We start from the raw sequence: 26337 nt of genomic DNA, 5'->3' as shown, positions 1-26337 counted from the left end.
AACTGGAGACCAGCTGAGGTAAATTGCTTGACGTTTGGCTGCATAGAGGGAACTAGGCATGCCACGAAACTATAACACTTCATCTATCAAAAATTATATTCACAGAAAGAAACAGTTGAAGATCGGATCCTTAAATAAACTTCGAAAAAAAAAAAGAAAAACTTCGCCAAATTTAAAAATATTTTTAGACCAAAATGTCGAGCCTAAGTGTACATATATGTGAATGTCTCACCTCGAGCGTGCCAGAATCTAGGAAGAGCATTAACATTATTTCAGTCAATAAGAAAAGGAACGTCAAGAACTTCAAGATTACTGAAATAGAAGATTATACGATCCGCTTCTTTCAAGGTATTTTCTAAAAAACTCGCTAATAGAATCAGGGCAATCTTGGAGTCAGTCAACAAAAGGGCGACATTCTACAGTAAACCATATTCACTTCATAAGTTTGTTACTACACCAAGGCGCAGAATATGACCAACCAATACGCTATAGCCTTCATCCCAAGGATAGCCCTGTGGATTTTGCTTTCGCCTAAGTATCCGAATGTCTCGGTTTTGATACTAACCACGGCAGCCGACTTTGTGGGAAAGCAGAATATAAAACCTCTCATGTAGTGCCCGAAATGTCAGGGCAATCAGAGCAAGTTAGGTAACCCCTAAATCTAAATAATTTCGGAGCCCCACTTTATGGCGTCCCTTATAGCCACGTGTCGCGCTGCAATCTTAAAACCCATTTTATTATTATTTTTTTTTTTGCATGACCTTTAGAATTTCAGCCAGTCGAAACACTAGCATCGCGTCAGGAAAAATAACGGAGTTCGAATAAGGAGAGGTGTTAGGCAGACAGACATAATCTCGCCACTTCTATCAATGGCGCATTTACTCGCTGGGGCTATCGGAATTGTACATAGTCTGACTCCAATTCTGGTTAATAGCGAATGCCTCAATAATCTTTTATTTACTGATTACTCTGCCCCAACATTAACTGAAGAGACAAATCATACATGATGCCCCCTCCCCCCTCCTCTCCCCCAATTTGTCTTTTTTCTTTAGTATGGGGAAGGCAAGGAGGTTAGGGGCAAAACTCCGGATCTAAAATTCAATGGGAAGAAAATTAATTTAATTCACAACTGTGTGCGACAGCAGTAAACCGTTTGACAATACATACATAAAGAAATGCATCTATCCGCACCATGAAAAAGAGAAAATTTGGAGCGTAGGAATATGGTAGAATGCATTTAAGAGGCATCCGCAGCTCACGAATAGCAGTTTAGCAGCGTCCCTGGCGAGCAAAATATGTAAAAGTTGCATCCTGAAAGTCGGTATTCCTATATGGTGAATAAACATGGAGGATAACAAATTTTCCCAGGCAACACTAAACATGGCCGAATACTGGTATTGCGCTGGCATGTCCAGTCGTACACAGAAACAGTTCAGTCCAATATTGGGCTGGTGTCTTGTGCTGCTTGGGTAGGTTCGCACTTTAATCGAGGAGAACCCAAGGAGTTATGTGAAATAAAATTACATAGAGCTTAAGTTTACAAAACGGGAAAATATCTAAGTGAGTCAATAGATAAAATAATGATATCCAGGCCCATATTAAGGCAAACTGGTCGTAGGCAGGGTATACAAGTGAATGTATAAAAAGAAAAAGTAGCGGGCTCGGCCCGATGGCCAGAGTCAGGTGGGCCGAAGAGCTAAAGTGACCGGAGCCGGCGCAAGACAGGGCTGATAGGGGTCACTGGTAGGTGACTTCGTCCGTCAGTGCACGTGTCTACGCTATTAAGGTTCAGTTAAAATGTTAAGGATATATTCGCGGCTTATGGGAAGCACCAGGGGCCATAATGAATAGCTAGGCAATACTTGATTGTACTACCGCAGAGCTGAAGCGAATGACAAAGCCTCGATTTTTGTTATTTTAGTACTTTGATTCGGAATGAGGTTATTGTTAATAGTTCATTTCCTCGAAAGAGAATCTTATTTTTAAGAAGCGCGAAAAGCCGTCAATAACCGCAGCAAACTTTGCATTCGTCGTATTTGGAAACGCGTTACGTTGTGCGTGCTTTGTTTACTGGACATATACGGTCCCCTTTTTACTATAAGTTAATAATAACCGCCCAAAGTATATACATGGAATTGAAACAAGGCTCATGCATTCGGTGTTATTCTTTTTATCTTTGCTGCCTATCAACATCATGTACCATATTCAGACTCAAAACGTACCCCACTGTTTTGCGACACCGACAAGTATAGTTAGTGAACATCGGCAAGTGCAGCACCTCCCCCCCATTCCCCTCCCACCTTCAACGTTACTAGATTACCTGGACCGCCTTTTTCTCGCGCCTCGATAAAAACATCGCTTCTTTCTTCAGCTGTATCCAAATGTTTCCAACACATCGTGGAGCAGACTTTCACTAAATTCTGCTATAATTATATATATAGCGATTCAATAAGGATCAGCGTACAACAGAATTGTTGCCCTGGCAGACTATCAAGCTTCAATCAGTTTCAGGCATTTCAGCTGGTGACACAGCCACATGTCATTAAGGACTATATTGTGTTTCTCAATGCTGGAAGAATAAAAGACCAGATTTAACCGTATTTTTGTAAGGCCAGACACTCTGAATGAACCTCTTCGCGTAATATCGCGCATTCCAGCTTTGGGAAAACAACGTCGCGGCTTCATTACAGTGAAGCACGTTGCCCACTTCGCACCTTCAGCTTGGGCTCATTTGCACAGTGAAGCTATTTCGACGTAACTATATAAAGGAGCGTATGCACGAAAGGCATTGAAATTTTTTTCAGATCTGCCTAGCTGCTCGTATTTTTTGCGCAAAGCATTCTTTAGAATGGTTCACACATGCAAGTGATTCAGCGAGCTCTTCGACAAGTGGCAGCGACGCAACGCGACTAAAATTTTTCAGCATGTAAGAATTGCGTCGCTCTCGCCGCTCGAGCCACCACGGCCGATTGAATTAGTTTTACTGCGGAAGTACTTCTTGTCTCATAAGTCGCGTGGACAAGAATTGTGTACAGAGGGTGTCCGCGCACGTACTGTCAATGGAGAAAAATACATTGCTCCGACTGTGTTTCAAGCCCGTGCCAGAAAAAACGGGTCAGCTTCTTTGGAACAGGCACGAGAACACTATACTATCGCCGAGGACGAACACGCCTCGTATAAAACTGCAACACCCTCTCGCGCTGTACAGTAAACATCGTCGTCTCCATGAAGTTCCCTCTGATTCAGCAACCTTGATAAATACGCCATAGAAATACGCCATCCGGCGGATCGGATGTGACCGAGATCGAGTGTTAACCGAGGTCCGCTATAGCGTCTGTCAGGCGAATTAAACGAGCAACGTGAAAGAACTCCCAGTTCTTTCGTGTCACTGAACCTTTTTTTCTTTTTTTTTTTTTTTTTTTTTTTTTTAAGTAGCGGGGTCTCCCTCTTTGCTTGCGGGAATTTTTCTACTACGGAAGAGCTTAGCAGACATGTGATGTTGTCCTGGCCCCATTTAGACCGGAGCTGTCGAGAGATGTTTGGCATGCATCCTAGCGCACCTGCCAATGGGCATCAATGCCGCCATCACCCTCAACCATGTCACATGACTAATGCACCTTTCAAAAACGTTGCTTGCCAACTCGGTTGTATCGCGTGGTTGCATGACGTCTCACACACCGTCGCCCATCAGCGAATTTTATGACAGATGGTGCCGGACACTGCTAAGTTTTTCCTTTGACGAGGTACAGGCGCATACATCGTTATTAATGCTGTCTCACTGTGAAAGGACTACAGACACCTAACTCGTGTTTTATTCTTTGTAAAGATGCATATGGTCACTAAATTGTACATGGATCACCGCGTGATGTTTGCCTACGATCACTAAATTTGTCTATATACGACCGCTGAATAAACTAATGACGAAGATAAGTTGGGTAGTCAGAGATCGCCTAAGTCAGGTTGCGGCATTTATTGTTGTTGTCATTTTATATTCTTTGCTGGACATATCAAGAGAGCTTAGTGCCAACCGACTACTCTCCGCATTGTTGAGGAACTAACAGCATGTGCATATGCACAGCGCAATGCCGCTACAACGCATGATTCGATTCATTACGCCATTGCATGCCAGTATATACGAAAAAGGGCAATGCCAGACGAGGAACCGTATGACATCATAGTAGAAGTGAGCAGGCTGCCAAAAAGCAGCTCCAAAAACAGAAAGAAACTAGAAGGATCATATTCTACTCAGTAGGAGGAGGAGAAAGAAGAGGAGGAGGAAATGCAGGGAGGTTAACCGGTCAATCGCAATAAGATAGTGGGCAGAAAAAAGAACCGCAACAAGACATTAAATTGGAAGCATTCTTGATTTGGTAATCGTAGCAGTGTGGCAAGGCAATATTAAAGACCGAAACGTGCGTTTTCTGAGTCGTATATGACATCCTGAATGGTGCAAAAAGCTTGATGCTGCTCACTTAGCTGGACAAAGAAAAAAAAAAAACTTAATTCCGGTCAGAGAAAGCGGTTTCGTTCCCGCTAAGTATCGTGCAACACAATGGGGTGTTTCAGAACTTCGCAAACATGTACGCCTTTATCGCTTGGAAGGAATCAATCACCAACAGCTAACACTGAGTTCAAATTTTATGATAAATAAATGAATATCCAGCCCGTGCGTGCGTTTTTAACAGCAACAAGCCCAGCTCAACGGTACGCACGTACACCGCCGAGCAGTGTGTTGCTGCTAAATTATCCCAATTCAGAAAACAAATATTCACTATCAAGTTAACAGCACTAGCAAGCGCTTCTCTGCATTTGGCAGCGCACCTAGGCAAGGACCTCTAGAACTACATGACAGTGTATTTCTGTTGTCTCCTCCAGTTGCCAGTGCTAAAAGAAATCAAGCACAACCACAAATAAACATTCAGTCTTGAGAAAGACAGGGCTGTCGAAGCGTCAACTAAAAAATAAAACTAAAACAAGAAGCGGCATGAAGCATACATACATACATACATACATACATACATACATACATACATACATACATACATACATACATACATACATACATACATACATACATACATACATACATACATACATACATACATACATACATACATACATACATACATACATACATACATACATACATACATACATACATACATACATACATACATACATACATACACAGACCATCACGCAACCATGCACCATACATATCGCATCGCACCCGCCTTTTGCCTGGCGTGTCCATTGTCAGAATGAGGCGTCTATCGTTTCCTCTGGACCTCTGCCATTTCCAGCTGACGACGACCGCGAACCCTTTCAGAGACGCCCTGTCCACTCCGCGCAGCTGTTTCTTTACCCCGGCATAAGGTCACTCACTCGCCGGTCATGCAAGAACGCGCTCTCGCATGGGGCTCGCTATGCGAGAAGGTGTATATTGCAACTAAGCTTGCATTATCGCATGATTCTGAAAACCGCGTTAATGGAACCCATTTAACTACAACTGTCAGAGAAGCAACTACCCCAAGGGAATTTGGAGCAGATTGTACAGCTATATATCGAGCATCAAAGGGTCAATGCACTGCACTCGAATCTTTGGAGTGTGGTTCGTTTTCAATGATCATTTTCTTCTACGTGTAGAGTCTGCGGTGCATATATATCTGGTCTCTGCTTAGGTTAATTCTATTCTTTTTCTCAGCATGGAGTCAGCTGACCGTCTTTTGTATTTCGTGAAGCTGAGGCGTTCTTCATAAGGTGCTGCGGATGAAATGGAGTCAGTTCAGAAAGAAGGCGGAAAGACGCTAATCGGACGTTTCATGTTAGTCCTTGACGCTGGGAAGGGCATTATGGCATGCCGAAGAAAACGTACGTTGTTTCGCGTATACCTTGAGAGTTCCTTGGACTGCCAGAAGATCAAATCAGTCGATATTGTTGACCATAAACCCTGACTGCTCATTGGAGGGTCAAATTTTAAAGTTAAAGCTCAGCTATTTTGGTCATCTGATGAGAAGAGAGGAGCCGCTGGAGAAAGATTTGATGTTGGGAAAGGTTGAGGGTCGCCGGAGGAGGGGTAGGCAGCGAACGCGATGGTTAGATGGCATTCTCGAGGCACTGCAGATGAAGTTATGTGATGTTAGGAAGATAGTGAGAGACCGGAAAGCGTGGCGTGACATGGTCCTTAGGGTCAAGAAGAGTCGGACACGACTGAACGACTGAACTTAACTTCGCGTATACCTGCAAAACCACATTTATGTTGTTATCTGGTACGGTGCTAAGAGGTGTTGCGGGATCCAATTTAAGTATTGGCGTCGTGTTTTGTAGAGATTCGTGTAGTTATAATTCATTTACCCATTTTTTAGGCGATGTAGTCATCAGTGCTGCCCGTTGTAGCCTACGTCGTCAGGAAACCGACACTAATGGCAGAAAACTAAGAGAAATGAAATTCAATGAAAGGTTACAAAATATGATCCCTGAATAGATTTATGACTACAGTAGACTGGGGTTTGGTTTTAGCTAAACATATGTTGAACACATTTGAAATTTCAAGAGATATTGCAATTCAGGGTATTAATTCGCTTCTGTTCGCGCCTTTTTTTTTTTTTTTTTTTTTTTTGTTGAAGTACGTTTTTCCCCTTGCTAAAAATTTCTGATATTTTCTAAAAATGCGAACACAAGCTATGCGAAGCCTATAAGAAGCAGAAAGGTTTCAACCGCACTAAATCAGACACAAGGAAGAATGCTACGGAGACAATGAGGACGACTTATTGTGGCCGCCTCAAGCATTTCACCGAAGACATCGTGACCTCTCTAGAGGTCGCGGAACATTTCCTTCGAAGATCACCTTTTGCCTGATAGCGAAAAACGCGAAGAGTCATTCTCCCATAGCAGCCAGCTGCATTATTGTCAGGTGTAAGCCTATTCTGGCCCGGCGCAAGTTGTTAGGTTGATGCATTCTCCAAACGTAAGCTTGAGAGGCATTTATTTAGTATATATGTATTGTCGGAAACTTATAGCTGGGAAAAGGGAAACTGCCTGTTTAGGCATGCGCATGTCATTTGGTTATAGTTAGGAATTAATTAATTAATTAATGATAATAATTAATTAAATATTAATAATTATTTTATTTTATACATACTTCTAGCCTCCTTGCGGAGGCTTTTGAAGGTTTGGGACATAGAACAGAAACAGAAAGTGACAGGAATGTTCACAATCCGCATGTATCGAATTTTTTATATATAATTCTGGATGGCAGAGTGGAACAAGGAAGGAAAAAGAAGAGAAGGATATGGCACTATACAATTTACCCTGGAGACACATATTTTACAATATTCGACAATATTTGAACAGGGATAAGGCTATACACTTCTCAGATATTCAAGGAACAGTTGTTAACTGTGAACTGAAGCCATCTAGTAATGAGCAACTAGCCACTTCATCAGCTATATCATTCCATGTCACGTACCACTACAGAGAAGAAAAAAAAAAGGGAACTGAACGTATTGCTGTGAGCTCGATATTCAACTAGATGCTTTAAATGTTGCATTCTGTACGAGTTGCCAGTGAAATTCAAATTGTCGCGTTCAATTTTATGGGCTCCAGCACGAAGAAGATAAATAAACATTCAATCGTGTTTTCTTTGCTCTGGTACTAAATAGGGCTAAGAGCAGCCAGTGTAAGAAGTTCAGAGGGAGAGTCAAGCCCGCGATACCTGTTGTAGACAAGCCATGGCCTTGTGTTGGATGATTTCAAGTTTGGTAATTAATTTCTTGTGGACAGGAATATTATGTTGTACTCTATGATTGATCGCGCTAAAATTAAGGCACCTTGCTATAGACTAAATGAGAGCCCATCAGGAAAAATAACTTGCTTACCTAAACAGTAATCTGATATTAAATTATTTTTTTAACAGTATGCCTCCGCTTTGTTGTGTGCCGCAGAGGACACCAAACGTCTTTTCTACTTTTTATACTTAGTTCCCTCCAATTTTTATCTCATTTATACTCATTTCCTCCACACAGTGCCTTTTCGCACTCTTTATTATTCGTTCTGCGTTTAATATGACTTCTCCATCTTTCTCCATCTTTATCTCAAGCATTTACGCAGTATTATTATAACACCACGTGCTTCAGTCACAAGCGGCGGTGTGGCGTTCATGCATGGGACTTTTGCACCACCCACGCAGCCACACCCAGAGGTGCGTCTGATGGGTGTACTGGGACTGTGCAAAGGAGCTAAGCCAGATTCGCGCCTGATTCTTCGTTTTTTGGTGTGCATATCCTCCTTTCCGGGCTAGTAGACAGCACATCTACATTCCGATCATACCCAAATTCCGCGCGGTACTGTGACAATAAATGTGTGGTGTCGGAGACTTCCTCGAAAGTAAAAATGTGAGTTTGCGTGTGTGCAAACTGGTTCTTTGATCCGGACAACGCCCAGAGAGTGGACACTGAACTCATGACTCATCCCGCGGAGGACGAACCCTTGTGTATTTTTCTTTCACTTCATGTGCTGCTGTTTTTCTTTTTTCTTTTTTATCTCTTTTTCGTATTTTTTTCTTAATTCACTGTGTGTGCTCGCCTTATAAAAAGGTCACTCATACTTTCCTTAACCCTGTAAATACATGCTTGAAAATGTCTTGTAACGTTCTGATGGAGACTGGTCCGCAGTCGAAACGTTAGTAAACCTCGTTAGTTTTGAAGCGTGCGTCAACGTACTTTAGTGCATATATATATATATATATATATATATATATATATATCATTCCAGTGGTTAATCATCTCTGTTACCATCCCGGCTGGCAGCTTAACATCTTGACTGTTGCACCCGCAGGAGACAAGCCTTCTGACGGAGCTCCAGAGGACGTGCCATGCTGCTGGTAAGCTAGCCCTCCTTTTTTCTTTTATCCCTTAAGTGCGTGATATTATATCAGAAAAAAAAAAAAAAAAAAACTTCACCGTGATACTACATTACTAGGTAATCCCAGTTAAGCTATTACGAAATACAGTCAAGCGAATTATAGCGAAGCTATCACAGACAATGGGCTTTTTGTGGAAGTGGCTCATAGATACTGAAATATTGAAGCGCCTTTAACAGCTGCATCTTGGCATCGCTAGCAGTGCACTCCAGTGTAAGCGGAGCGTTTATAGTTACATTTACCGAGTATCGCAGTCACCCTGTGAGAGGAAAGCGGTCACTTAATTATATTACCACAGTGTAAATTATCGTACTCGATCGTTTCCACTGCAGCCGTCTACGGTACTGCCCAGCTGTCCACTCGATATTTAATAACTGCCTCTTCTAACTCCTTAACAGTGATGCGTAAAGCGTTTGATGGCATCTTTGCACAATGTGGGCCACACCCAATGACAACGAAGAGTTTTCAAGGTGGTGGTGACAAACTTTATTGCAGAAAGTGAGTCTTAGATGTGACATTCTATTGATGAGATTGCTCTTGGATGCGTGTCATGGCTGGAAGGTGATGCTTCTCGGCGACTTCCAAAGCCAGTCCATCAGCTGCCGTTGGGCAGCAGAGGTAAGAACTGGACACCGCAGCCTCCCATCACTCGAGGTCTATGAGTTTCCATTCTGCTGGTGGAAGGACCTTGGAGTTAGAATAAAGAATGTGCGCAAAATCCGCTTTTGGAGCTCCACAGAGGGTGCATTCCGGCGTGCACAGTCCCGGGTGAGCAAGGGCAAGGTAGGCAAGGGAGAGGAAGGTACGAGATTGTAGCTGGCGCCACGTAACCTGCTGCAATTTAGTGAGAGATTTGTGAGGAGGAGGATAGGCAAGACATTGTTCACGGTAGTGTATATTGATCTCGTGGTAAGCGACGATACGATCTCGAGCGTCTCCCCAGGGGTCGGCTGCTCCTGCTCGGCTGACGAAACGTCGAGCTAAAGAATGAGCCGCCTCGTTATCTAAGTGGCCGGCGCGGGCCGGGACACAGAGAAGCTGGATATAGGCCGGATAGGGACGGGAGACCGGCTTAGAAGCCGGAACGCGGATTCGGAGATACGGCCTTTCGCAAAGTTTCGGACCGCTGTCTTCGAGTCAGTGAAAATGAGGGTCGAAAATGTAGTAGCGATTGCTAGGGCTGCTGCCGCCTCCTCCGCTTCCGCGGAAAAGGAAGCGATGACAGTGCCTGCCTTAAGAGAGGTGGAGGAGTTATACGCTATTTCCAGGGCAAATGCGGAAGAAAGGGGTGTAAGAGGCAGAGTCGACGTAGACGGTCTCCGGCTGTGTGCCATATAGTGTTTGTGTAGGGTTGCAGCCCTAGCAGCACGACGAGCCACGTATTGTTTGGCTGGCATGTTCCTGGAGAGGGGGTGAATGGCGAGATCTCGTGTGCGAGGTGGGTTGGATAAGGTATGGGGGTAATATCTGGGGAGATGCAGGCCAATAGCGTCCAGAATGGGACGGCCGGCTAGGGTGGAGGAGAGCCGATCAATTTGGGTAGATCGGTGAGTTCGGCGAGGGTATTGTGTACACCCATCTTAAGAAGGCGCTCATTCAACGTGTGGCAGGGAAGGCTGAAGGCCGTCTTGTATACGCCTGAAAGATAAGGCAGTTAGCCTTCTTGTCCTCTACTCGGGAGATGATGAGATAGGGTAAGAAATAGATTATTTGACTAAGAACGAAAGCCTGGATCAGGCAATGGGGGTCGTGTTACCGCCTTCCGCGGTGTTTATTAGCGATTCATCTAATTAGGCGCACTGATTGCTGAACGGTAATAGTGAGTCTGATGATCGTGGCAGTGTTCTTGTCATTGTTCTGGAGAATCATCCCCAGTATTCGAACTCCCTCCACCTCCGGGATGCGGGCGGCACCAATGGTGACCTCGACCTCGATACAGGGGGCTTTGTCTATTCTTGCGCGAGGCGGGTGGAGGATCAAAAGTTCAGATTTGTGGGTGAACATGCAAGACCGACCCTATGAACATGAGAGGTCACCACGTCTGCACCACCTTGCAGTGTCTCTTCAATGGTTCCCACATTACCTGTGGAGGTCTACATGGTGATGTCTTCAGTACATAAAGAGTGCGAGAGGGCGGGAATGGCTGACAGTGACTTTGTCATGGGGATGAGAGTAATATTAAACAGAAGCGGAGAGAGTACAGGTCTCTGAGGGGTACCTCGGTATCCTTCCTTACCAAGGATGAAGACAGGGGAGGAGAGGAAGCCAAAGGTGATTTTAGCTGTGCGTTGGCGAAGAAAGGTTGAGACGTATACTGATGGATACGATAGCCGACGTGCAGGGAATACAGCGCGTCCAAAATGGCTGAACGGTGAACTTGTCGAATGCCTTTTCAAGGTCGAGGGCGAACACCGCGCGCGTGCGCTGCGTGTTCCGGAGGTGGAGGAGGATTGCGGAGCGTCTTGTTAGTGACTCTGTCAGCACCGGAGGCTGAGGTGGTCCGGAGTTTGTGCATGGCCACGTGAGCCTCTAATGGAGAGATATCCGCGTCGAGGTCGTTGGGGTTCCCCGTATACGGGGGAAGAGGTATGGTTGGGGTTGTGGTAAGATATTGATCTTTAAGGGCTTCGAGAAATGCGTCGTCTGAGTGGGGGAGTTGGTACAAGATGCGTGTGACATTCTTGCGTTGGGTAGCCTTGGTGTGATTAGGATCCAGGAGATGCCTCAGGGGGGACCAAGTGTTTTGAGGTCTAAATTGCCACGCATGTGGACGCAAAGTTGTCCCCATTGTTGATAGGTCAGGTTGCATGCATACGCTTCAATCTCGCGTACGAGGTAAGCGATACGTCGTTTTAGGGGTCTATTGTGCTTTTGACATAGCTAGCGCCGTTGCAGGCTGGCATGTGCTTCCCACATATGGGGAAGGCGGCTACCAGCTCTCGAAGTGTCCTCAAATTCGGGAATAATGGAAGTAGCGCGGGCGACATCGCGGCTGAGAATGTCGGTTCATTCAGAGAGGTCTGTGATGGTGTCTGGAGCTAGGCTCCGAATCTGGCGGAACTTGTCCCAGTTCACCCACTGAGCTCTTCGTCGTTTCAGCGGGGTAATGGAGGAGATATTGAGCACTGTCGAAATTATGTATTAGTGACAACAAAGTGAGTGGTTTGTGTTGATCCATCAACCCTTGTGGATGTGTTGGCTAAGTGTAAGGTCTGGGTTGGTGTTGTGTTGAACACTGGATCCGATCCGGGTGGGGAACGTGGTGTCATTGAAGAGAGAGAGAGAGACCTTCGTCCTGAATGAATGATCACATGGAGATGGCTTTACGACAGTTCTTGCGGTACCCCCAGCTGATGTTAATGGAATTAAAGTCACCCATTATCAGCAGTGAGTTGTTCGAACTTGTAGGCAGCGTCTTGCAGAGAGCAGCAAGAAGGGGGCAGGAGAACTTTTTGGAGGGCTATAGAGATTTAGGATGAAAAGTCTATATGATTTGCGTGTGTGGAAGGAAAGCTTCAACAAGAGACCGTCCACGTCGTCTACCTCTAACGGATGCTCTATCGCAGTGGGATTGCGACGGAGAGTGCGGAAGATCTAGCCGGTGGTGCATGACCTCCACAGTGAGGCTCGAAAAATTGCGTTTGGATTTTCACGACAGAGGCCTCTTGATTGCTCTGCCGAGTTTCGAGCGTCGCCATGGGGTCGGAAATGTTCTTCATCCACGTTTGAGTTTCACAGCGGAACGTGTTAAGCGTCGCCATCATGCGTTTCTCAAAATATTGCATGAATGACGTGACCTGGGGTACAAGGTTGTCCGCGACTGGTTGGGAGAGAAATTGGCGTCATCAGCGGACTTCCGCTTAGCGGGGAGCCCACGTGCCGGTGACGTGGCGCATGAGGAGGAGACGGAGGGGATAGAGACAGAGGAGTAACGGGGCATGTTTGAATTTGCCTGGGGTTGCACCACTGGGGGCCATGGCACTGGTGAGCGTTCACGCCTTAAAATGATTTGGAGTGGTTCTTTAAGAGCGGCAATTTCTCAACCCTGGGAGCATAACTGTGTTCTGAGCTCCGTGTTTTCCTTCTCAGACGAGGAAGGTTTCAGCCGCCAGCTCACCTAGTTTTTTTTATATCCTGGACATGTCGGCCTGGAAGTGGCGGAAAGGACACGGAATGGCTGCGACCAGTTCTTGAACGGGAGGAAGAGCGTTGACAGCTTCGCGACTCCCTGGGACTTTTGTGTGGCGAAGATGGTGGTAGACCTGCCGGAGGTGTTGTCCCACCGGAGCGTTTGAAACGCATTTTGCACTTGCGCGTCCCTGTGAAGTGTGCTCCGCTGCAGAGGGTACACTTAGGAGTGCAATCCGGCGTTTCTTTGATGGGATGAGACGCACCGCAGCGCGGACAAAGGCCTGTGTGTTCTCTGGGACACACGGTGGCCAGGTTGCGGCAGTTGGTGTATGCTTCAACTTTAACCTTGAAAGGGTAACACGTGTAGAGGGTGCCGTAGATGACGAGCTATTTCGGAACATCCATGGTGCCGATGAATGTAAACAATATGGACTTGGTGCGCCCTAGTTAGCGGGCGTCGGGGATCGTGAAGTGCTGGCTAAGGTTCAGCGCCACGAGATCGGAGAAAATTTCTTCTTGGTTCTGGTTATAAACCGCTTTGTAGAAAAGCCCTCTGATGGCGTTGCCAGAGGGAGCGACATATGTTTAAACCGGGTACTGTTGGTCGTGAAGTTGAAGTTCTTGAATCTGGACATAACGCTTCATTCGGGCTTCTGAAGGCTTACTTACGGTGAATGAGTTGTAAAAGTTTAGTCCCGAGATTCTGCAGAGTCAATCTCTGTGCCAATGCAGAAAAGGAGGAGAAGAGAGCCATTCACAAAACGCAGGTCGAGACAACCACTCGGGCACAACACGATCCTGAAATTTGAAGTTGGTAGACGAGGAAGTGGAGCGTGTTTCTTGGGGTGGAGTATACATATACCTTGCAGCGTTTGGGCTGTCTTGTCTTGATCTGTCTGGGAGCTGAGCTTTGCTGATGCGTCACTTGACAAGTGCTTCATTGTGGGGTAGAGTTTTTTGCGGGCCCGGACGTACGTGAGGCACGGCCCGGGTGTGCGCAATGGATCAACGCCTGATCGCGAACTACAAACTATCCCGGTAGTTATTTGCAGCACTACCAAAACTGCAATGAGTGCAGAGGCGACATCCTGACGATGTGGAACTCAGTGCAGGTGTGAAATGGTCATAGGAGTATATATGAGACGACATGTTTTAAGTACGCTTTCCTGAAACGGTATGTCAAGTTGAACCTCAACGTACACTTAACGTACAACGAAATAGCGTTACGTAAGCTATTTCTCGAGTTTAGCGTTCGCGACTCTTGCGCACGATAAATTCACGTTTCCACCATAGCGACGCGCTTCAAAGGAGGATGTCTCACTTCGCTTCAGCGTGAACTCCTCGTTGCTTTGGATTTTTCAGTTAATTCATTAGTCGCAGACGGAGGATCGCACTCTTGTATGCCTCATCTCGAATATATATAGCAACATCAAAGAAAGTTAAATACCTTTTTTTTTTCTGGGGGAGGAGGGGGGGGGGGGATGATTCTGCCCCTCATATAAGCCTAAACGGTAAAGCCGATTTTCTGACAAATACAGTTTCACACAGAAAACGCAGATGTCGCCACTAAGCTATAAAGTTGCTGCCGCGGCCTCTGTGTGTGCTGAATTAAAGGTGTGGTTGCGACAAAAACGTCACGCAATATACTATTCTGAAAATTTTGAATGTACTTTCAAGGTTTGGTACGTAGACAACGTCTGCTTATAATCTTTTGCAACCATATCAACATACACCGCGCATGACTCGGCGGGGAGGGGGTCACGTGATCTGCTGCGCTACCAACGCTGACGACCCTCAACCGGCAATCTAGCCATGAACAGCTAGCTACCCGATCATATTTGAAAGCACTTGGAAAAAAAACCTTGACTATGTGAGTGAATCTTCGCGCCTTCCGCAAGTTTTTTCGCCCCTTTGCATTTTTTAAACGCCCAATAATATAGCGTCAACTGCTACGCGCACTGCTTTCGTAGCGGCCCAAGACGGTAAACTTTTTGCTTTGATGTTCTTCCTTCGGTCAGCGTTTTCCTCGGTGCGTTCGTCATATTATCCTTTGGAAGGGCCATTTTCATGGGAAGAAGTACACGTTAAATATCCGCTGTTTTAAACCAAACGAAACGGGAGACATTACTCTTCAAGACAATCGCTTTATTTCAAGCACGCATGGTCGCGCGGCATATAGCCGAGTACATCCATAGTGGCGCTCTGCAACACTCGATTTGTCGGTGGCCGCTAACGACTTAGTTATATGCATGCACGACTTATGCAAAGCACGACGCTCCCAATCTTGCTATTATGATGTATATTTTGGCATAAACACCCAGTGTGTGTTTTTTTTTTTTTTTATTTTATCGCTGGCCGGAATTAGTACATGCCCTTCGATACGCACATGCGCAGTACATTTCTTCCACGGTGGTTTTACATAAAGCACAATGCGGCAGAACAGCTGCCAACCCATGACGCAGTGCCCAGACAGTGCTCGCTAGGAGCTACTACACATCTTGTAGAGCTAGCCGATTTCCAGTAGTCGCAACGAGGGCGCTGAGTATGTTTCTTATAAGTATCATTTTCACGGCACGACCTGTAACGATAGCCGACTGTCTCTTTGGGTTCAGTGTATGTACAGCTCTTTGATGTGTTTCCACGTATATATATAGAAGCACGAGGCCTGAAGCAGCGTGTATTTAATGAGCAAAAAAGAAACAGAAACATGGGTTACGTAAGTATACAGACAAAATACAACAAGCTTAGCCGCGATGAGCAACGCGGTGGGGAGCCTTATGCTTGTTCAACAAATTGCGTTCCAACTTTTTTGTTCATTTATCTTCTCCCTCTCGCTCTGTGCATGCTTTCCTTCTTTTTTTCTTTTTTCTTTTCTAATGGCGGCAACCCTTTAGTTCTTCTGCGTTCTGGCGGTGAGGCTTCAAAAAAAAAAAAAAAAAGTTAGAGAGAGGGAGAAAGAAAGAACACGGGACATAAATCTGCCCGCCTTTCAGTGGTGAGGGCCACATGGTGCCTGAATTCACGCTGGGTTGTCTCCCTCGGCGTGTTTCTTGCGTGTAATTTAATTGACTACGGCGTTCAAAGCAAGTCCTTTTGTGCCGACCTTCTTTAAAATTAACTTACCCAGTGTTTAAAAATGAGCGCGCTGCAGCCAGTCGAACGCTTCGTATACACACCCCTCATTGTGCCGAGGGCGCCCTTCAAAGAACCCAGCATACAGCAAAACAAAAAATAACGGGACAGCAACCAACAGAGGATCTCTCCTCAGCCGGCGCCATGATGTCAGGAGGAAAACAAAGAAATTTAAGAGCTGTCTTGTTGCCCCTGCTCTGATGAAAGACTAAAAAAAAAAAAATCACTAGCACAAGTCCAGTCCGTGTTCATCCGTAAACTTCCGCGGTGATACCCGCGTGACTCAATAATTCTAGGTGCCCGAAGGTAACATCAGTACAGATAGGAACGCGGAGATTGCAGCTGACGACGACTCAATTAATATGTGGCTGAAAGAAACTTTGTACTAACCGCGCGGTGTGCTTAAAAAAAGAAAAAAAAAAAACGCGCTGGGTTCTGCGAGCCTGAAAACCGCTTCTACAGGCTGTGGAGCTCTGAACTGTATATATGGAACTGCAAGGAGCAGACATACGCAGGCTCTGGTACGCCCTGGACAGTGGTGCAGTAAGGTTGGGTAAGGAATCAGTTAGCTTGCGTAACCTATGGCAAAATAATTTCAAATGCCTGCACATAATTTTTTCTCAGCTGTTCACTTTCAACTATTAATAATTCAAAAATAATAAAATAGGAGCCCTTTGATTCTCTCTATTCATCTACTGACTTACTGTTGAACTGGTCTTGATATGTGGTCATACGTACATTGATCTTGCCCCCGTCTTGTGTAATACCTTTGGGCCTTTAAGTCTTCAGTCAATGAAATGAAATGAAATAAAACCAATTGCACTTACTCAGCTAATTCAGCTGTCTATTTTACATGCAATTTTACTGATTTTAGGCAATGAATGAAATGGTTACATTAAGAGACTCACAAGATGGTTACCACTCTGAAGCATTGGAATCAGACAGCTTTTTGTGGTGCAGATTATAATATTATTTATTTGCTATTTGCCTTCTTCTCTGGCCCAGCGTGCGTGAAGCCACTATGCTGTCACTTGTGACATTGTGGCTTTGTGCATTGCAAGCTGCACATTGTGACGTCTCGTGTGACGTAACTGCATTCTGACAAGTCGGCGTGGAGAGTATGCAGGCCAAACAGTGTAGTTTGTTGCTATGCTGATGTCATCATCCCAGAACTGGAAAACGTGCCATAAACAACTATCGCCTCTAAATGAAACCTAATTTGGTAGACTATGTATAGGATGCGCGTAAAAGGCGTTCGTGCTCTTTGATACATTGTCCATGAAGTATGAAAAGGGATCAAGCTATGTTACAAAAAGTAGAACTTCGTTTTCTTTCCTGGCCCCGCCACGGTGGTGCAGTGGTAAGACGCCCGACTACTGTGCCGGAGTACCCGGGCTGTGCGATGTCAGCGCACGTTAAAGATCCCCAGGTGGTCGAAATTACTCCGCAGCCCTCCACTACCGGCTCCCGCTACTTTCACTTCCACCTTCCTCCCTTCCCTTACAGCGCGGTTCAGGCGTCCACAGCGCAAGTGTGACAGGACGAGGGTGGTGAAGGGTGTCTGTTCCTGACCCTACGGGGCTGGGACGGTAGGTCAACGCCGCTTGCGGGGGGGGCTAGCCTGCGACCGAATTTTTATCTGTTGTAGGTCGTCATTGCACCCGCCACCGCTTAGGTGGTGGACGACGGCTGTTGCGGCGCGCGTCTTTCTCTCCCTCTTCTTGTTCTTTCTTCTCTACTTTCTCTCTTCAGTCCGCACGATGGAGGCGAAACGAAGAGGCAGGCGAAACGAAGAGGCGTCCGTGTGCTGTGCGATGTCAGCGCACGTTAAAGATCCCCAGGTGGTCGAAATTACTCCGTAGCCCTCCACTACGGCTCCTCTTTCTCTCTTTCCACTTTCACTCCCACCTTCCTTCCTTCCCTTACGGCGTGGTTGCGGTATCCACAGAAAACAAGTGAGACAGTTACCGCGCCTTTCCCTTCCTATAAATAATAAAAAAAAAGAAGAGGCGTCCGTGTGCTGTGCGATGTCAGTGCACGTTAAAGATCCCCAGGTGGTCGAAATTACTCCGTAGCCCTCCACTACGGCTCCTCTTTCTCTCTTTCCACTTTCACTCCCACCTTCCTCCTTCCATTACGGCGCCGCGCCTTTCCCTTCCTATAAATAAAAATAAAATCAGGCAGCGGAGGTGGCTCAGCTACAAAGCCAGTAGCTGGCCCGTTCAATTTCTTTTCCTTCTTCCTACAGCCACAAGTGTGACAGATACTGCGCTTTTCCCTTCCTGTGAACCAATTATTATTATTATTCTTTTGTGTGTGATAATATATTTTCTCCATGATGCTAATTTTTGTTATCGCGGGTTGTTATTGCTAACTTGACCTCATTAAACGCGGAGTATATATTCTTTTCATTCGCGCCGTTTTAAAAATAAAGCTATGGCATTTCCCCGTATTTATTTTTGTTTTTGAAAATGAAAACGCCTGTTTCTTATGTATGAAGCCCTCCTGCTTTCTACAGTAATGATAACCGTCATATGTTTAAAATGTGCTACTGAAGCAAACAATCATTAGAACGCACTGCAATAGCGATCGAGATGCTTTTTGTTTTGCTCCGTCGAATAGTGTGCCATGATACACTATACGGTTATTAAAACTTAATCGGAAATGTCCAAAATGATTGTCCTTCTGCTGGTTTACAAGGCTGAGCTATGCATCTTTTAGGCAGCCTTTCCGTATACGACCTTCTCCCCTTCTGTCTGAAATAACACGCGGAGAAAGGAACAGAAGGGCAAAAGGCACTGGAGGCCAAAAGCTTGAGCTTCGAGCGAACAAAACACCGGATGCTCTCATTTGGGCACCGTGGCTCAGCATAGTTAGCGTGCTCCACTATACTGAGCCAGGCGTTCAACCTCGTTCGCGATGGCTGCATTTATTGCGAAAGTATCGATACGATCGGCAGAGCTGAGTAAAAAATTACGGAGGACTTTAGCGACTAAAGTAGTGAAAGGCGAAAGTCTGAGTGCCGCATTCTGCTACGCAACTGGCACTAAGTATTAATTGGTTATTCAACTAATTAGTAATTAGGTAGGTAATCAATCACTTAAGCAATGTCTTAATCATTAATAAGTTAATTACTAAATTACTTGGCCATCAATTGGTAATTAATTAATTAGTAGTTGATAATTGATTGATATATGGCCATATAAGGCACGCATTCGCGCATACTGTGGTGGTGCTCTGTGATTGGTCGAGACCTTTATGACGTCATCTCGCCTCGGCCAATCAGAACGCTGCAAAAGCGGGACACAAAATTGTCCACGGTAGTAGAACACTATAACGACAGCATGAGCCATTAAAGACTTTCGCCTTAAAATTTTGTTGTGCTTCGCTGGTTGCCAGACGCCAGCCGCTGAGCCATCGAAACGGCGATGGGGGACGATGGCGTGCGCAAAATATATCCCGTTCTGACAGGCCCCCTCTAGCTGTGTTGTATGAAAACTGTGACGCAACTTTTCTTCTGCAGCGTTCAGGTTGATGTCATTCTAATTCGCTTCCCGTTTAGTATCCATTTACTGGTTAAGTCGGGTGCTAGTTTGCGACTGGGGCCCCGAACCGAAGGTATAGGTGCCTCCAATGGTATGTCGTGTAATAAAGACGCTTAAGTGCCAAACTAGTTGCTAGTCTCTAAATTCTAAATCGTCAAGTAAACCATGCAAGCCATGCGAAATAGTTCTTAAGCACGTCCTAATTGATTTAAACGGAGCTAAAACCCGGCATATGTTTTATGGGGGCTCAACGCAAGACGCTCCAGTATGCTGTTTGACGGATGGGCAATACCGCACCGCGGGAGGCTTGTCCTCCGTGCACCTTCCCGAGAGACGTGGGAGGGTGTCCTCCTCAACTTCTCTTCGCTGAAGTCTTAGCGAGCGAGCTCGTTATGCGGTGTTCCGAACCAGGGACTCCATCCATGTAGCGGGCCCAATATGTGACTCCCGTACTATTATTGCACCAGGTTTTCACCACCTCCACCTGAGTTTGTGTGATGTCAGTGCACGTTAAAGAACTCCGGATGAGGCTAAGGCGTCCCTCGTCGCCTTAGTTGCGTTGGGACGCTAAAATATATGTGAACCAAACCAACCCAATCATATAGCGTGGGAATCCTCCATTGGGAGAACACGGGCAACCAATTTGAAGAACATTTGTGAGTTTAGATGTATACCGCTAAACTTGCCGCTTACACAATATGTGTATAATATGTGCATATGAACACAATATGTGCATTAGCGCGTCATCGCGGATGATACGTGAGCAATGACTGATTTATTTTTTCCCCTTTTCTGCGGCGTGACCTTTGTAAACAAGGTAATGCGTTGCACGATAAGAATACACTGCATGATTTTCGTCACTTATATTCGCGGATGACGCACAAGATAAATTATTATTTCGTCTTACGTTGATCGGGCTCAAGAAATTGTTCAGAGACATGTTTACATGCGCATATACGCATTTAATACTTCTTTTTCGCATGACCAGCACTCGATAATTACCACAGCTGTTACGTTCAAGTGCAGGCTGCAGCGGCTTTACCACGACGCAAAAGCTAAAGTCGAAAAATAGAAAGAAGCCCAGTCTGATATCTCTCCGAGGGTACTTCCAGAAATGTGAAGCATATGCGTTTAGCCAGTCTAGAAACTTTATTTCCTGTTAGCAACCGTCCTGGTGAAGCTCACTCATGTGTTTTAACATACCAAGTTTATTGGAGCTCCAAAGTTGATTTGCATGCTTTCTATGCTTGCTTCAACAATCCGCATGGCGAGATTGCAGTACTAGACAAGTTCCGATTCAACCTAGGCGGGGGCATTTAATGCAGGACACGACTTTAATTCAGCTCTGACGTACCAGGTTCAGCTTATTGCGCGACGGGTTCAAAGTGAACAGAGGCGCACGGCCGCTCCGTTCGCACTAATATGTAAACACGGGCTAACTTGCGGGTCGCGCATTTGTTCTTGTATTCGGGCCGAGCTTGATGTCGTCGGTGTCCCCTGAAGCGCCATTTCGCTCACAAGCAAACGCGACAGGGTGTATAAGCAGAGCCGCGGCTGAACGCGAAACGCATTGCTCACCCGCACTAATAAGTGGCACAAAAAATGGACCCCGGGCTGAGCGCGCGCGTAACTGGATTAAAGCGAGCATCGTTGCTCTTGCGCGCATGCCTGTCCACTCGCGCATAGGGGCGAATTGGGTGCGTCTTTGGGCTTTTTTTTTTTTCCGTGCGGCAAGACTTCTTGTCATTCTTGCTTCTTGTTTCTTCTTTCTCTTCTTCTTTAGTTTTATTTTATTTTTTGTCGTGTGCATTAATCCTGCTCGATTTGTACTTAGCAATGCAAACAAGCCCTCATCGACTGTGGGTGTAAGTAACTCGACTGCATTTCTTGAGACAGCTGCTGAGGAACAATACGGCATGGACTGGGTGCAAGAGAAAACAAGCGCAGAGCAGTACACACAACTGTAAAACGCGCGTGAGAGGAAAACACCCAAGGCAGTTAAACACCGTATGGAGCCGGTGTTATCCTGATGTTATTCGTCGTTCAGAGGCCCACTGTGAAAACAGTATGCGTGGACCCGTTTGTGTAGAGGGAGCGTGCGATTGCGAACTTTGAGACGTGGCGAAGCGAGGTTGGGCACGCCGGTATTCTTGAAAATCGTGAGCAGCAGTCACTTTTGTTAACCTCTATCTGGGTTTGTTAAGCTAAGCCTGAGGTAACGCAATTAGGTTAATATAGGTTGCAAAAATGTAAGAAATTAAAAAAATAATATTTTTTGGCAGCTCTCTGGCCAAAAATTTTCCGATGCGTTTTTGTTTTTTAGTTGTTGAGTGATTCCAAGAGCCTTCGTCGGTGCCGCTCGTACTGCCGGTATAGGTCACTAAAGTCGCCTTGTCCCTCCAGGCAGAGCTCTCCCCGGTGTCCGCCCGAAGGGTCGAAAACGCAATTCTCCACATCAAGGGCAAAGCGTAAGTAAACAGGTGGCGCGCCCCTCGTACGTCTCACTTGTAATTTAACCATAACATGACAAGGTATTGTTTGAAACAGAACGTACGAGCCCTTTTATGTAAGCAATGTGAATGACAACATCATGCTATTTCCTCGCGACACTATAAGTTGCCATAAGACTCTATAAACGGATTCGGCATGAACGTCATTGGACGTGTTGAGCTTATCGCATAGTCTCGGGCACTTGTTGCCACTTCTCGTTTATCTCTTCTCTCCTTCCCAGAAAACCCGAATAGGCGCTTTTTATTCACGCGGCTCTCACCGCGCGTTGTATGGCTCTGAGAATCAAAAATAACCGCGAGAAATTTGAATGCACCCGTCACTGATTTCTTCAATGGCCTTCGAGACTCTTCGGTGCGACCCCAGGAAGCATCTTTATAATAGATTCTGCGGTAATTAGCAAGAGTAAGCCATCAGTATCTTCGCGCTCCATTAAAGTTTCCAAAACGTAGGTCATTAGTTTTCTACGGCAATTTTATTCACTCGTTCAAAGCAGCGCAAAATCTAGCTTTCTTTCGTAGTTTTTTCCTCGCTCGCGGGCGCAGAAAAAGCGTCAATACTGTAGAAAGATATTGGTGCGCACCCGTCCCATCAATATGTGCGTAGCAGTATTTTACAATATTCTACAATTGCCTCAAGACTGAAAGATGTCCCAAAAAGCTTGATATAGACAGATGAAATTACTAACGGAATTAAATTCATGACATTTTGTATCCACACTTTTCATCTACATACGAGTCAGTCTTCGATGCTGTGAAATGATTTAAAGATATGTAGACTGTTGCACTGAGCTTAATGTCAGTTTTGCGACATCAGAAACATTATATGTTGGTTCCGCTGCAATCAAGGCATTTCTTTTTCGGCGTAGTTGAGTGGGTGGTTGACTTAGTGAATGGTGGGTGGGTGCCGATTGAGTGAGTGTGCAAGTATATAATAGATAGGTGGTTGTTGAGTAGTTGAATCAGTGGTTGGGCGGTCGAGTGAATGAGGCTGCTTGAATGAGTGAGTTGTGGGCGGCTGGGTGAACAAGTGAGGTGATGGCTTGATGAGTGATTGAGCCACTGAGTTATGTGCTGTTGAGTGAAGGAGAAAGGTAGGTGTTGGGTTGATGAGTGACTAAGCCACTGAGTTGTGTGCGGTTGTGTAAAGGAGTGAGGTGGTACTTGGATGAGTTAGTAGGCCATTGGTTGAGGGAGTGAGTGCGTGAGTCACTGAGTTGTGTACGATCGACTGAGTGAGTGAGTGAGTGAGTGAGTGAGTGAGTGAGTGAGTGAGTGAGTGAGTGAGTGAGTGAGTGAGTGAGTGAGTGAGTGAGTGAGTGAGTGAGTGAGTGAGTGAGTGAGTGAGTGAGTGAGTGAGTGAGTGAGTGAGTGAGTGAGTGAGTGAGTGAGTGAGTGAGTGAGTGAGTGAGTGAGTGAGTGAGTGAGTGAGTGAGTGAGTGAGTGAGTGAGTGAGCGAGCGAGCGAGCGAGCGAGCATATAGGTGGCTGAATGGGTGTGCAAGCAGAATAGATACGTTGGTATACATTGTTGTTGAGTAGTTGAATGAGTGGTTAGGTGGTTGAGTGAATGTAGGTGTGTGGTTAAATGAGCAAGTGAGTTATGGGTGGCTGAAGGAGTGGGGTGTTGTGTGGTTGAGTGAGTGAGCCAGTGAGTTGTGTGCTATTGAGGGAATGGGGGCGGGGGTCAGTGGTTAAGTTAGTGGGCGAGTGGTTGAGTGCGTGTGTCAGTGAGTTGTGTTCTGTTAAGTGATTGAGTGTGCATGCAGTAGATAGGTTGCATGTAGTAGGTAGGTTAAGTGAGAGATCGAGTGAGGGGTTGAATGAGTGTGCAAGATAGTAGATAAGTGGCTGTGACGCGGCGACACAGTACACCGCAGGTCTGCGGTCTCAGACACATAGTTCTACTCAATTCTTTCTCTTGCCAAGCCGTTGCACTGGTATGAGCTCTCCACGCGTCGTTATTGCTTTCGTTGCCCTTATCGGGAGTAGCTATAATATTGTCTATACATGGGAAGAGCAGTGATTCACTTTACTGATCGTAACTTCAAAAGGAATGAATTACTTTTGCTGCGAAATTACTGCCCTCATATAATCCAAAACTTTCGTAAATTACCGGAATAGAAAAGTGATTCATTAGATTACAAAGTACCGGGATAAGTAATTACATTATAATTAATTCCATCACAATAATTCTCTAATACCTATGGTCACGTTAGTGGGCGAGAGGTGCATTAGTCTGAATTGTGTGCCGTTGAGTAAATAATTGGCTAAGTGTGCAAGTGGTAAATAGATGGCTGGGTGGTTGAGTGAGCGTGAAAAAAGTATACTGGTGGTTGTTGAATAGTTGAGTGAGTTGTGGACGGTTGAGTGAAGGAGTGAATATATGGCTGGGTGGGGGATGGCTGAGTGAGTGAGTCAGTGAGTTGTGTGCGGTTATGTGAAAGGGCGTGGTGGTTAGTGGGCGAGGTTTTTAATGAATGAGTCCGTGTGTCTTTGAATGAGCGAATGAATGAGTGAGTGCACAAGCAGTATATAGATTATTGTTGATTAATTGAATGAGTGGGTGGGTGCTGATCCAGTCAGAGGGCGTGTAAGTGGTAGACTGATGGTTGCTGAGGGATTGAAAGCGAAGGAGTAAGTGGGGTGGTGGCCTGGTGGGTGGTTGAAACTTGAGTCAGTCAATAAGTTGTGTGTGGTTGGGTGAAGGAGTGGGATGTTCTGTGGTTGAGGGAGTGGGCTAACCGTTGAGTGGTTGTGTGGGTGAGTGAGTGAGTGAGTGAGTGAGTGAGTGAGTGAGTGAGTGAGTGAGTGAGTGAGTGAGTGAGTGAGTGAGTGAGTGAGTGAGTGAGTGTGTGAGTGTGTGAGTGAGTGAGTGAGTGAGTGAGTGAGTGAGTGAGTGAGTGAGTGAGTGAGTGAGTGAGTGAGTGAGAGGGTTATTAAGGGAATGAGTATGTGATAGAGTGGGCAGGTGAGTGATATGGTGAGCGGATGGATATTAGTTAGGTGAGTGAATGAAGAAATTTTCCTGAACGCTCTCACCCTCACTGAAACAATGTAATTTAATCATATAGTCAAGGAAACGTTATTTATTGCTCCCGGGTTGATCGTGGACAGAGTCTTTACTGCACCCTCTTGTCTAGACTGCGGAACCACGTAGAGTTTGTGGAGATCACCAACTGCATTTTTCAACTTGACGGCCATATTCCATAAGCCGATATTAAAATCTGGCTGCTAGTGGGGACAAACGGTGAAGCTTTGACAGTGCCAATTAACAGGACAGTGCGAGACGAATTGGCGGATGCTTTTATGCAACAAGCCTTAATTTCACAGCATGTCGCTCAAATAGTGCGTGTAATGACAGGCTCATGAACCTCTTACGACAATGATGACAGCGCTATACGAAAAGATTCAGGTCAGATTTTCTCCTTTCTTAAGCATGTTATTTTAGCCCTTAAAATTCAGCAGAGAAAGTAAATTTTACTTCAACATTCAAAACGTTTGTCTTCGCTTAGCTATTGCCCCGATAAAAAAACAACAGATAAAAGTTTGTACGGTTTAACGTCCTAAAGCGACTAAGGCTATGAGAGACGCCGTAGTGGAGGACTCCGGAAATTTCGACCACCTGGGGTTGTTTAACGTGCACTGACATCGCGCAGCGCACGGCCACCACTCCGTTGCGCCACCATCGAAACGCAGGTGCCGGTGGTCGGGTCGGAACCTGGGTACTCCGTACATACAGTAGTCGGCCGTCGTGCACCGCGGCGGTGCCATAGATAAAAGGGCAGCCTGAGTGGTAACCACTTTGATTAATATTTTTTTTCTATCAATTGTGCTTGCACTTTCCTGTCATCCTCTATTCTGCCACTTGTCGCTGACTCGCATTTACTCTGCCGTGGGTGATAAGGTATATTTCACTGTCCGTCTCGTAAGCCCCCCACCTCACTCCTCCGTGTCAGGCGCACCATCTGTATTGAGCATCCGCCATCCGGAACGTCACGTCGCAGACCGTTGCTAGGCAAGCACCTGTAAGTAGCACTGCGGCTGCTGGAGACGGAGAGTGGATTAAAATTTATACCTTATCATTCACAGCAAAGTAAAAG

The 26337-nt window shown here is 45.7% G+C and overlaps 1 protein-coding gene across 1 annotated transcript in view; it reads left to right on the top strand.

Annotated features, from left to right (window-relative positions):
- Window positions 1-26337, top strand: part of LOC146191312 (uncharacterized) — a 185856-nt gene that overhangs the window by 33733 nt on the left and 125786 nt on the right. Inside the window, exon 2 of the mRNA XM_084601812.1 lies at window positions 8836-8881. Within this exon, the coding sequence (XP_084457938.1) occupies window positions 8873-8881 (9 nt within the window). The 5' untranslated portion in view covers window positions 8836-8872. The remainder of the gene's footprint in view (window positions 1-8835; window positions 8882-26337) is intronic.

This window comes from Amblyomma maculatum, chromosome 4, assembly GCF_055883805.1.
Source record: "Amblyomma maculatum isolate TAMU_Amacu chromosome 4, ASM5588380v1, whole genome shotgun sequence".
In the NCBI taxonomy this organism is placed as follows: domain Eukaryota; kingdom Metazoa; phylum Arthropoda; class Arachnida; order Ixodida; family Ixodidae; genus Amblyomma; species Amblyomma maculatum.
The sequence above is the reverse complement of the archived record's forward strand: the minus strand, read 5'-3'. Positions and strand labels throughout refer to the sequence as shown.